The 11,218-nt window shown below is 38.3% G+C and overlaps 1 protein-coding gene across 1 annotated transcript; it reads left to right on the top strand.

Moving 5' to 3' along the window:
* The first annotated feature begins 227 nt into the window (after positions 1-227).
* Positions 228-8,251, top strand: LOC143571443 (mediator of RNA polymerase II transcription subunit 33A-like). Its single transcript, XM_077056867.1, has 12 exons — positions 228-575; positions 1,962-2,072; positions 2,156-2,503; positions 2,605-2,921; positions 3,003-3,094; positions 3,708-4,068; positions 4,544-4,754; positions 5,001-5,115; positions 5,271-5,432; positions 5,888-6,527; positions 6,602-6,808; positions 6,887-8,251. The coding sequence occupies exons 1-12, from the start codon at positions 295-297 to the stop codon at positions 8,005-8,007; spliced, it is 3,966 nt and encodes a 1,321-aa protein (XP_076912982.1). The 5' UTR covers positions 228-294; the 3' UTR covers positions 8,008-8,251.
* The last annotated feature ends 2,967 nt before the right edge of the window (positions 8,252-11,218 follow it).

Raw genomic sequence — 11,218 nt, forward strand, 5'->3', positions numbered from 1 at the left:
CTTTCAAGCAAAAAGGTACACGTAACAACGATTGTACCCATCTTTTCATATAATTAATTACTCACCCCATATACACCCGGCCCGCCTCCGTACCGGTGACCACACTGTGTATTTAATTTTCTTCTTATTCTGATTATTATTCTTCTTATTCTGATTATTATTATTATTATTATTATTACCCCTCTCACACTCCAACGACCTTCATTCACTCATTCATCTCTCTGCGATTACTCATCGTTTTAAAACTCCTCATCCAAACTACCTACAAACCCTAGCTCTGGTACCGAGCAAACCATGGCGGTTACGGTACCGGCGACCACGACTCTGTACGCCGGAGTGATGGAAATGACGAAATCAGCTCATATTAAGAACGCCGATCCGTTGATGTGGGCCGTTGAGCTCTCGTCGAGCTTGTGGTCAGCTGGAGTGTCCATGCCGTCAACTACGGTGGCTGAATTGCTGGTGGAGCATATCTGTTGGGCGAATAATGTGCCGATTGCGTGGAAGTTTTTGGAGAAGGCGTTGTCGATTAGAGTTGTTCCGCCTATGCTCGTTCTCGCGTTGTTGTCGAACAGGTTTTGATTGTGTTTATACTGATTCAATTGATTTTGTAATTGTTGATTAATTTTGGTGTTATTGTTACACTATTGGAGCTGTGTAATAGTTGAGATTGTGATATTAGTATTTTGAGTGTATTAATACTACAAGGACAAGTAGACAATTTAGTAATTTGAAATTTGTAAATTTGTATGTGAGATTTAAAAGTGATTTTTTTAGGTATTTAGTTCGGTAATGTTTGTGTGAACCCTCCTCGGGTGGGCTAAAGTGAAATTGCACTAATTTTGACGTCATTTTACTAATCTCGTGAAAATAACGTTAAAAGTGGCGGAAGGTTAATCAGGCATCGTGTGGTGGCGTTGATAGCTGAAAGACTAGGGTACATGCACCAATCAGCCAGTGTCCCAATGGTTGAGTGTTATATGCCTTATGTCGAAGGCTTGATGCAAAACTACTATCGAGCCGGGGGGGTCTCACCGGAAGCAGCCTCTCTATTCCTATGTGGTAGAGGTAAGGTTGTCTACATCTTACCCTCCTCAAACCCTACCATAGTTTTGCTATTGGTGGGATTTACTGAGTATGATGATGATGCTGATTAGTTAGGTAATGTTTTGGAATAAAACTAGGTGTATGCATAGTTGTCAAAGGCGCAATTCACTTAAAAAGGGAAGGCCCAAAATATGCAAGGCGCACGGTGCCACGGTGTAAAAGTTCCGGGGGTTATAGACATATTTTAGGCTTATTTTTGGTTTTAGACGTGTTTTAGGCTGATTCAAGGCCATTTTTGGATGTTCCATACCCTTTTGCCTGGAGTTTTAAAATTTTGCTAGAATTTTCAGGATTTGGTCGGGATCTTAGCGGAGACCAAAATCTCGCTTGTAGGTTTGATCGCCTGGAATAATAGATGGCAGCGAGGTGCCTTCTCTACACCTCACCTCTCACCAGAGGGTCTAGGCGTACGCCGGAAGGGCATTTGACAACAAAGGGTTTTTTGAATTTGTTTTTGGATGTGTTATTGATGCTTGATGTTGGAATAATCACTTTTGGTGATGGTGAGCGTATAGCGAATTCTAAAAGGGTGTGCCTACTGCACTAGGCTCCCGTGTACAACAAGTGTATATAAATTTTTCTACTATGTTCATTATTAAGCTGATATGAAATTGGTTATTTATGCATAAACAGAAGGCAAAAGTAGGTTACTCAATAGATTACCAGATAGTTAAGTTGAAATGTCATCTTACTTTCTAGAAGTATGGCTTACTACCAGTTAAGAGGTATAGTTTCATAATTGGTGGTATTTGTAATGGTCTGTTTACACTGCATAATTTGTAGTAAAAGGTTTTTGTACAGTTTATTTATTGTTAGATATTATTTCTTGATTCAAATGTTTTTGGTTATCATAGAGTAATCCCAAGTCGAAGACGCCATCCCGCTGCCTACAGGCTTTATTTGGAGCTCCTTAAAAGACACATTTTTCCTTTGGCTTCTGAAATTAACGGTCCAAACTATCACAAGTAAGGTTCTTGTTTCTATTTGGTTAGGGAGCTTGGAAATAACTTGAACATAATAAGAATGTCATTCTTTTATGTAATTGCAGGATCATGGAATCTATAGATGACACTCTTCACCTCAACAAGATATTTGGTTTTGAATCCAGTGAACCTGGGCTTGTTTTGGTTGAATTTATATTTTCAGTGGTGTGGGAGCTACTTTACGCCTCACTCGATGATGAAAACTTGCTGGAACTAGTGTCTGAAAAGAAATCTCCATGGCCAACCAAATCAGTGGACATGGATAACGATGATCATAATAATTATGGAGAGCATAAAGTTGATTATCACCAAGGGCTGTACACGATGAATACCATAACAGCCATTGAGATCATTGGAGAAATTTTCCGTGATAAAGTAACTTCCAGAATTCTGCAATTGGCACGTCGGAATATGTAAGGAACAAGTGCCAAAATATGTTACTATATTCCGTTAGTGCGTGGCTCTTTTCTTGATTATATGGTTAACTTGAATCACCTCTAATCTATACTTCTAGGCCTGCACATTGGGAATCTTTTATGCATCATTTGAGGCTGCTTGTAGGAAACTCGACAGCTTTAAGAAATTCAAAAGATATTTCTCCTGAGGCTCTTTTGCAGTTAACATCAGATAACCGTGTACTAATGTCTAAGGAATGTAAAGCATCATCTTTGCAACAGTTTCATGCAGTAATGGCTTCTGGATCACTTATATCATCTGCAGGGCCAGGGCAAAGTTATGGTGTTAGCCGTTTGCTTCCACTCGATTTATTTCTTGAGGACACTATGGATGGATATGTAGTGGCTACTACCAGTGCAGCTGAAACTCTTACCGGTACAAAATTTTATTTGAAGTTTCACATATATAAATTTTATAATTTGAAATGTTATTTAAACAAGTGGATTTGTATTTCAGATCTCCTGAAAGCTCACCAGGCAATTACTCAGGCCTCCTGGCAGGACACTTTTCTTGGCTTATGGATTGCAGCTTTGCGGCTTGTACAAAGGGTAAAAATGCATAACAGTACATAATATATTTATAAATAGATAAATAAGATATATGTATATAATATGCGTGGACGTGTGTGATGTATGAATCAAAGGAGTAACAAAATATTTGTGAGGAGCAAACTGATTTACTATTTTAACATTGATTCAAAAGTTTTTACGAATTTCAAATATATACGTTTGCAAATTAAAGTTAAATAATTAGTGAATCAGTTTTTATTTTTTCATGTTCCGTAAATATTTGTTTTTTTTTCTCACTGGATTCTAAGTCTATATACATTTCTTTGTATCTATATGCACACACACATTTACGTACTGTATACACACATATAACATAATTGTAAACTTTATATTGAGATTTGACTTTTTAGAAAAGGGATGCTCTTGTGTACTGAATGTCTGAATGACACAGGTGTTAAAAGCATCTTACAAATTAAACTAGTTTATTTATTATGTGCTTTTTAACATGACCAATTAATTAGTTCAAGTCATGAAGTCATTCTAATAATTTTGTTAGACATCAAAATGTGTAGTTTCTCATTGCCAGCTCAACTTATTTAGATGCCTCACATGCGTTGTTTCTTTTCCTTTTTTTTTTAAAATGGTATTTTAGGAAGGAGAAGCTGCTGAGGGTCCAGTACCTCGCCTTGACACATGTTTATGCCTGCTATTATGCACAACAACTCTTGCAGTTGGTAATATTATTGATGAAGAGGAGAACGCTTTGCTTGAGGAAAACGATCATAAACATATGCATCATGGGAATGAGACACAGGTTCTTGGAAACTGTCGCAAAAGCCTAGTTGCTAGTTTACAACAATTGGGTGATTTTGAAGGTTTATTGACTCCACCACCATCAGTTATTTCCATAGCAAACCAAGCAGCTGCAAAAGCTATTTTGGTTGCCTCCGGTATATCTGTTGGAAGTGGTTTTCTTGATGGTGTCACCTTAAATGATATGCCAAACACTTGTGGTGAGTAATCTTTCATCAGTATATTGGTAGCAATTTCCATCCAGTTACTTATGAATGGGTCAATCCCAGAGTTTTTTAATTAATTTATTATTTTTTTCCTAACGAGTCAAATAGGTAATATAAAAATTAGTCTAAAAGGAAACATGCCGAAATCTGTAACTCATGAAACCTTGTAAGTCATTTCAATTAAAAATTACACGTATCGAGGTCTTCTATCTTTATCTTGCATCAAGATTAAAGGTGGCCGATTTACTTATAAATGGGTTAATTTTGGTTATGTTTTTACTAATTAGTCAAAGGGTTAAAAAGATAGTTTAAAAGGAAATCGATCAAAAGGCCGCATAGATTTTATATGTAGTTTTGTTAGAACTCATATAATTAGTTATATTATTATTATATAGTTATGGATTAATATTAGTCGTTTAAGGATTGATATCAGTAACATAAGTAAGTCAAATACTTCTTTTATTTGCAGCCGTAAACATGAGGCATCTTATCGTAGAAGCTTGTATCGCAAGGAATCTGTTAGACACATCAACATATTTATGGCCCGGGTATTTCAAGGGCCACAGTAACCAAATACCTCGTACCATGTCTGGGCAAACACCAGGCTGGTCAACATTGATGAAGGGGTCTCCTTTAACTTCTCAAATGATGCATGTTTTGGTTTCTACACCAGCTTCAAGGTATGCTCACCCTTTGTTTTGAAAGTATTGATTATATGTTTTAACCCTATGTGATTTTAACTTATGAACGAGATCAATAGTTCTGTTAGATCTGTTACTTTGTATTATACTATTTGTTGCTTGTCAGCAGACGGTATGCATGACTATTGACTACCATGTAAATAACTGAACATTTAGGCTTGTGTAATATTATTATTTTTAAGTTGTGGTTAGCTACTGAATTTTAGCATTTGGATTGAATGGAAGCTTAGCAGAAATTGAGAAAATATACGGAATTGCAATCAATGGCTCAGAAGAAGAGAAGATTTTTGCTGCAACTGTCCTATGTGGAGCATCTTTAACTCGCGGGTGGAATATACAGGTGATTATTTCTTACTCATGGTTTTTTGTTCACACCTTTGCCACCTGTACATTTTAGTAGTTTACACCATCTGCTCGACTTGCTTATTTTGCTACCTGTATTTCTTGAGCCCTTACTTTTTGAAATTTAAACCCTTTTGTTGAAAATGTTTACAGGAACATACTGGATTTTTCATTATTAAGCTGTTATCACCTCCAACTCCCGTGGATTATTCAGGCAATGAGAGCCATTTGATCGTTTATGCTCCTCTATTAAACGTTCTTCTTATTGGAATATCATCTATCGACTGTGTTCAGATCTTTTCCTTACATGGTTTGGTTAGTAAACTTTTGTTATTCCTGTGCTCATTATTCTTGCACTTATTTGCTTTTTATAGTATATTGAAAGTAGGGGTGGCAAATGGGTTGGGTTGGGTCGAAACGGGTCATGGGTCGGAATGGGTTAGGGTCGGAACGGGTTAGGGTCGGAATGGGTCAATTACAAAAAGGGTTGTTTTGGTTCGGGTCGGAACGGGTTAGGGTCAACAGGTTCGGGTCAGAACGGGTCCGGGTCGGAATGGGTCAAAACGGGTTTCGGGTCGTTTTTTTTACGAAGACAATGGACGAAACGTTTTAGTTTTTTTACTTTTTTTGTTTTATATTTTGAGTTATGATTTTTTTGAGGGTTTTTGTTAAAATTAAAAACCCCTAAAAAATTCAAAAAAAAAAACAATACAAAAATCATAACTCAAAATTTGAAAGTAAGCTATCTAATGCATACGCTATTTTTACAGGCTCCACATCTTGCTGGGGTATTAATGCCCATATGTGAGGTGTTTGGCTCATGTTCACCCACCACCGTTTCTTGGACTCTCCCAAACGGGGAACGTTTGTCTCCTCTTTCTGTATTCTCAAACGCGTTTATTCTCCTTTTAAAACTATGGAGATTTCACCAGCCACCTCTTGAAAATATGATGGGTGATGTCACCCCCGTAGGATCTCAACTAAACCCCGAATTCCTCTTACTAGCACGCAACAATCCACTCAACAACCAAAAAACCCGAAGAGGACATTTCAGTAGTTTGTCATCCTCAGAACCAATATTCCTGGATTCCTTCCCAAAGTTAACATTTTGGCACCGACAGCACCAAGTGTGTATGGCTTCAACTTTATCTGATCTCAAACCTGGTACTTCCGTGTACCAGATTTTTGATGCGCTTTTGAGTATGATGTTTAGAAATATTAATAAAGTCGGTCCGTCGTTGAGTCATTCTGCTTCCGGAAGTAGCGGTTCGTGTGGGTCCATACCCGAGGATTGTGCTAATCGACTTAATCTTCCCGCTTGGGAGATTCTAGAAGCTGTTCCTTTTGTGCTTGATGCTGCGTTGACCGCTTGTGCACATGGAAAACTGTCTCCCCCTGAACTTATTACAGGTTTGTATCTTCATATTCTACACCGTAAACGTGTAAACATCTAATTATTTTATTGCTGTGAATAATAATATCAGGACTCAGAGAACTTGCTATTTTTCTACCTGCATCAATGGCAACTATTGTTAGTTACCTTTCAGCCGAAACAACACGTGGTCTCTGGAAACCAGCATCTATGAACGGGACCGATTGGCCAAGTCCCGCAGCCAATTTAGCCATGGTCGAGAATAACATAAATAAAATATTATCTGCCACTGGAGTCGATGTTCCAAGTCTTTCTGCAGGTATGGCTTTTTACAAAATCACCTTTTTTGTCTTTTGACTCTTTTCAGAGTTTATAGTTTTTGATATTATTTTTGCAGGGGGGACCACTCCAACTCTTCCGTTGCCCCTAGCTGCCCTAGTAAGCCTCACAATCACCTACAAAGTTGACCGAGTCTCCGAATCTGTTCTAAACCTAGCCGCCCCAGCCCTAAACACCCTAGGTGCGAACTGCCCGTGGCCCTGCATGGCCATCATTTCCTCACTGTGGGCCCAAAAAGCCAAACGTTGGACTGATTACCTTGTTTTCTCTGCATCACGAACCGTCTTCCACCACAACAATAATGCGGTGGTCCAGCTTCTTAGGATGTGTTTTAAATCAGCCATCACTCAACCGCCCTCTTTTTCAGGAGGTTGTGTCGGTGGTCTTCTTGGTCATGGGTTCGGGTCCAACAGCTCAGGCGGGATGTCTCCTGTGGCCCCTGGTATTCTCTACTTACGGGTCCATCGTAGTGTTGGAGATGTCATGTTCATGACTGAAGAAATCGTGTCACTGTTAATGCATACGGTTAAAGATATCGTGTCAACCGATGTACCGGTTGAAAAACTTAAAAAGTCGAACGGGCTCGTGATGAGATACGGTGAGGTTTCTTTATCTGCAGCCATGGGTCGTATCAAACTAGCAGCTTCACTTGGGGCGTCGTTAGTTTGGATAACGGGCCGGTTAAACTTAATACAATCTTTAATTAAAGAAACACTACCCTCGTGGTTCATATCGGGTCATAAATCGGATCAAAGTAAAGGTGATTCGGGCGGGATGATCGGGATGCTAATGGGTTACGCGTTGGCGTATTTCGCGGTCCTTTCCGGGGCGTTTGGTTGGGGCGTGGAGCCCGTTTCTTTGTGTTGTAAAAAACGGCCCGCTATTCTTGGGGCCCACTTGGAGTTCATGGCGAGTGCACTTGACGGGAAGATTTCACTCGGGTGTAATAGAGCCACGTGGAGGGCTTATGTGTCGGGTTTTGTGAGCTTGATGGTGACGTGTGCGCCAAAGTGGGCCATGGAGGTTGACGTGACGGTTTTGAAGAGGTTAAGCAAGGGTTTAAGGAAGTGGGACGAGGAGGAATTGGCTTTGACGCTTCTTGAGATCTCGGGAGTGAATGCGATGGGTTCGGTCGCTGAAATGATTATTGAATCTTCGGGTTATAGTGTTCTTATATAAGTTAATCAGTGATTCGTGAGGTAGGTTTAATATGTGTACATATAAGCGGGCTTCGGCTTTCTGTTTCCAGATATTTGCAGTCAATATGACAACACACCGAACAGATCGTTAGTTAAATTTATTACAAACAGTAACATCGACATGTTTTTAACCTAGTTTCTAAACCGAACTAGAAACTAAACTCGTATGTTGCGTGTATACTACTCGAGCCAGGATGTTGCTCGACTAGTAGCTTGTGTTGATAGTTCTGTAGGTTTTGTATGTTTTTTTTATTATTAAAATCAAATTACAAGATAACGATATCGTAGTCATTGTAGTGTAAAATAATAGTACACGCAAGAAAATAAGTTGGGTTATGAGTCAATGAGCGAGCTACTCGAGTTAACTCAATTCGAGCTTTTATACAAAAAAGCTACCTTTGGCTTGAACTCAACTCGGACATTGATACAAATTGCCGAGCGTAGATGTGTACAAACTGGATATTTTTAGAAACTGGAACTAGGAGCGTGGTCAACAAAAGTCAAATATGGGTCGGTAGGACATGTTTTGGATATAGTCAGCTATTTGACCGAGTCTTGACCGGTTTTCTGGTTTTTTTCCGGATTTCGGGTAGGGTCGGGCCGGGCTTTGATGGGGTATTTCCGGTTTTGGTTCCAGTGGGTTTAGGTCGGTTCCAGTTCCGGTTAGTCCGGTACGGCTCCAGGGAGAAATTCATACCAAGTCATACCCGTGGGTCGGGTACGGTAGGAACTGGTTTTTGGTCGGGTCTAAAATCAGTTATTTTGTGTGCCTCCCGAGCGTGAGTCAAATTGGCTTCAATTATGTTAATCTGAACGAGTTAGCTTACGTAGGCCGATAAATGAATCATGAGCTATTTGAGCTTAGCCACACACCCATCTCGATAACCGAAGGTGGAAAAAATGTCACAGGTAACTTTTAAGGACTCTACATGGGGTAAGCACATGTTCTTCTTTAATAAAGATGTAATGTTTGAATATTGCTTATATTATTTTTTTATATATTTTAAAAGGTTATTTACGCAGCACAAATTGCAATTTTCCAGTATCATCGTAGAAATATATGTTGCGAGCCAATCGATTATCATTATGTTGGTACCCAAGGCTAAGATTTTGGTTGTGAAAAGTTAGGTGTATCTAACTATTCTATTTTCTATGGTCGACTCTAAAAACCACCATTAAAAGCATCCTAGTTTTGGGATTTTTAAATAGGGATTACATGTCATTCATAATACATTAATATAATCAATATTTTAAAATGGCAAATGAAGTTATCATCATTATGATGGTTTTGGACTCTTTTTTTACTGAGAGAGAGAAATAATGTTCATAATATATTAATAAAAAATATATTCTTTTAAAAACTACAATCAAATAAATATAATTCTCCTATTGTCAATAATCTCAATATTCAGTATTGGATAGTAATTAAAGGTAACTCAAATAGACATATCAACAATTTCTATAGTTCCCATTGTATTGTCTTATAAGTTGGAACCAAAGCTTAGTTATAGATAAAACCATTTAAAATACCAGTCTCTTTAAAATCAGATCCGTAAACACTAGGTTTTATACCAATCAACGGTGGATCTTGAAGACATAATATGGGTGAACTGCATGATTTTGAACAATAATTTGGATGAGCCAGACTCAATATATATAAACTTTTTTTTTGATTTTTTCCGGAAAAATTACACCACTAAGCGAAAAAGTTGGGTGGGCAAAGAATCACCCATTATACCAACTTTAACTCTATAGTTGTACCACCCTAGGCAAATCATACATTTGCTGTAACTGTACCAACCATGTTTTGAACTTTCACCTAAAAAAATTCCTATAAGACCATATGTTGTGTATTGAGCCTCTATGGTGGCGTTTTGCGTCATGTCACTATAGGGGCGTTTTACAACAAATTGGTGAAGTAGATGAAGTCTCTTCAAATCATTATCACATTATTATTTTATTATTATTTTTTATAAAAATAAATAAATAAATAAATAAACCACCAATCACCTTCTACCTCTTCCCCCTTCCAACGATTTGTGGGAAACACTCTCCTTCTAGAACACCCACAGAGGATGGTGTTCTCAGACGTTTGAGACTTTTTGAATGGACAAAACGCCCAACTACACCCAGTCTAATATTCAATGCTACATTATCACCACCATCATTTATATCAAGTAAATAATAACAACACACCAACCTACAAACAATGAAACATGTAAAACCAAGGTACAACAACAATTCAACAAATATCTCAAACATCCAAACACAAACCATCACACCACCAACCTAATTTCATTCTCACAAATATCTAACAATCACAATATCCCAATCAAAACAATAATAAAATAATATTCTCTCACTCACCTTTTCCATCCCAAGTCACTCCCACCACGTGTCCACCACCTCACACCACCACGTGTCCCACACCACAAAATATCTAATCTCATAAACCCTCAAAACCCTCCACGTTAACCCCTACAAATCTTTTCGAGCAACCAACTTTTCTACACATATTATGGGACACGTGGCTCATCCACTTATTTAAACTCCACGTGTATGTGTATAATGTATATGTATCACTCCACGTTGTTATGTATCTGTAACGGAATCGGGTTAACTAATCGGTTGTCTAATTATCACCTGACACGTACATAACCCCACTATAAGGTTCGTGTACCTATATATATAGGATTGGTACCCTTACTCGCCGGAAAATTAACTGAATCAGTTCAATATTATTCATCCACCTGACACGTATGCAATATAGATATTTATAACCCTAATTTCGCCGGAAAAATAACAGAATCCGTTCAAATTGATACTCAATTTCGCCGGAGAGTCGTCGGAGATTTGAGAAGTTAATAGAATCAGTTCAAATTGATTCTCAATTTCGCCGGCAATACAACAGTCAGTTCAAATTGAGCCTCAATTTTCGCCGTTGACCGCTGAAAACACACAGTTTCAGCTCAAATTGATACTCAACTTCGCCGGAGATTTGAGAAGTTAATAGAATCAGTTCAATTTGGTTCTCAATTTCGCCGGAGAAATAACAGTCAATTCAAATTGAGCCTCAATTTCGCCGTTGACCGGAGAATTCAATAGAATCAGTTCAATTTGATACTCAATTTCACCGAAAAAACAACAGTTGGTTCAAATACATCCTCAATTTCGCTGTTGACCTTGCCGTT

Source organism: Bidens hawaiensis, unplaced genomic scaffold, assembly GCF_021521415.1.
Source record: "Bidens hawaiensis isolate Kalapana, Puna unplaced genomic scaffold, B.hawaiensis_p1.1 tig00025376_1, whole genome shotgun sequence".
NCBI lineage: Eukaryota > Viridiplantae > Streptophyta > Magnoliopsida > Asterales > Asteraceae > Bidens > Bidens hawaiensis.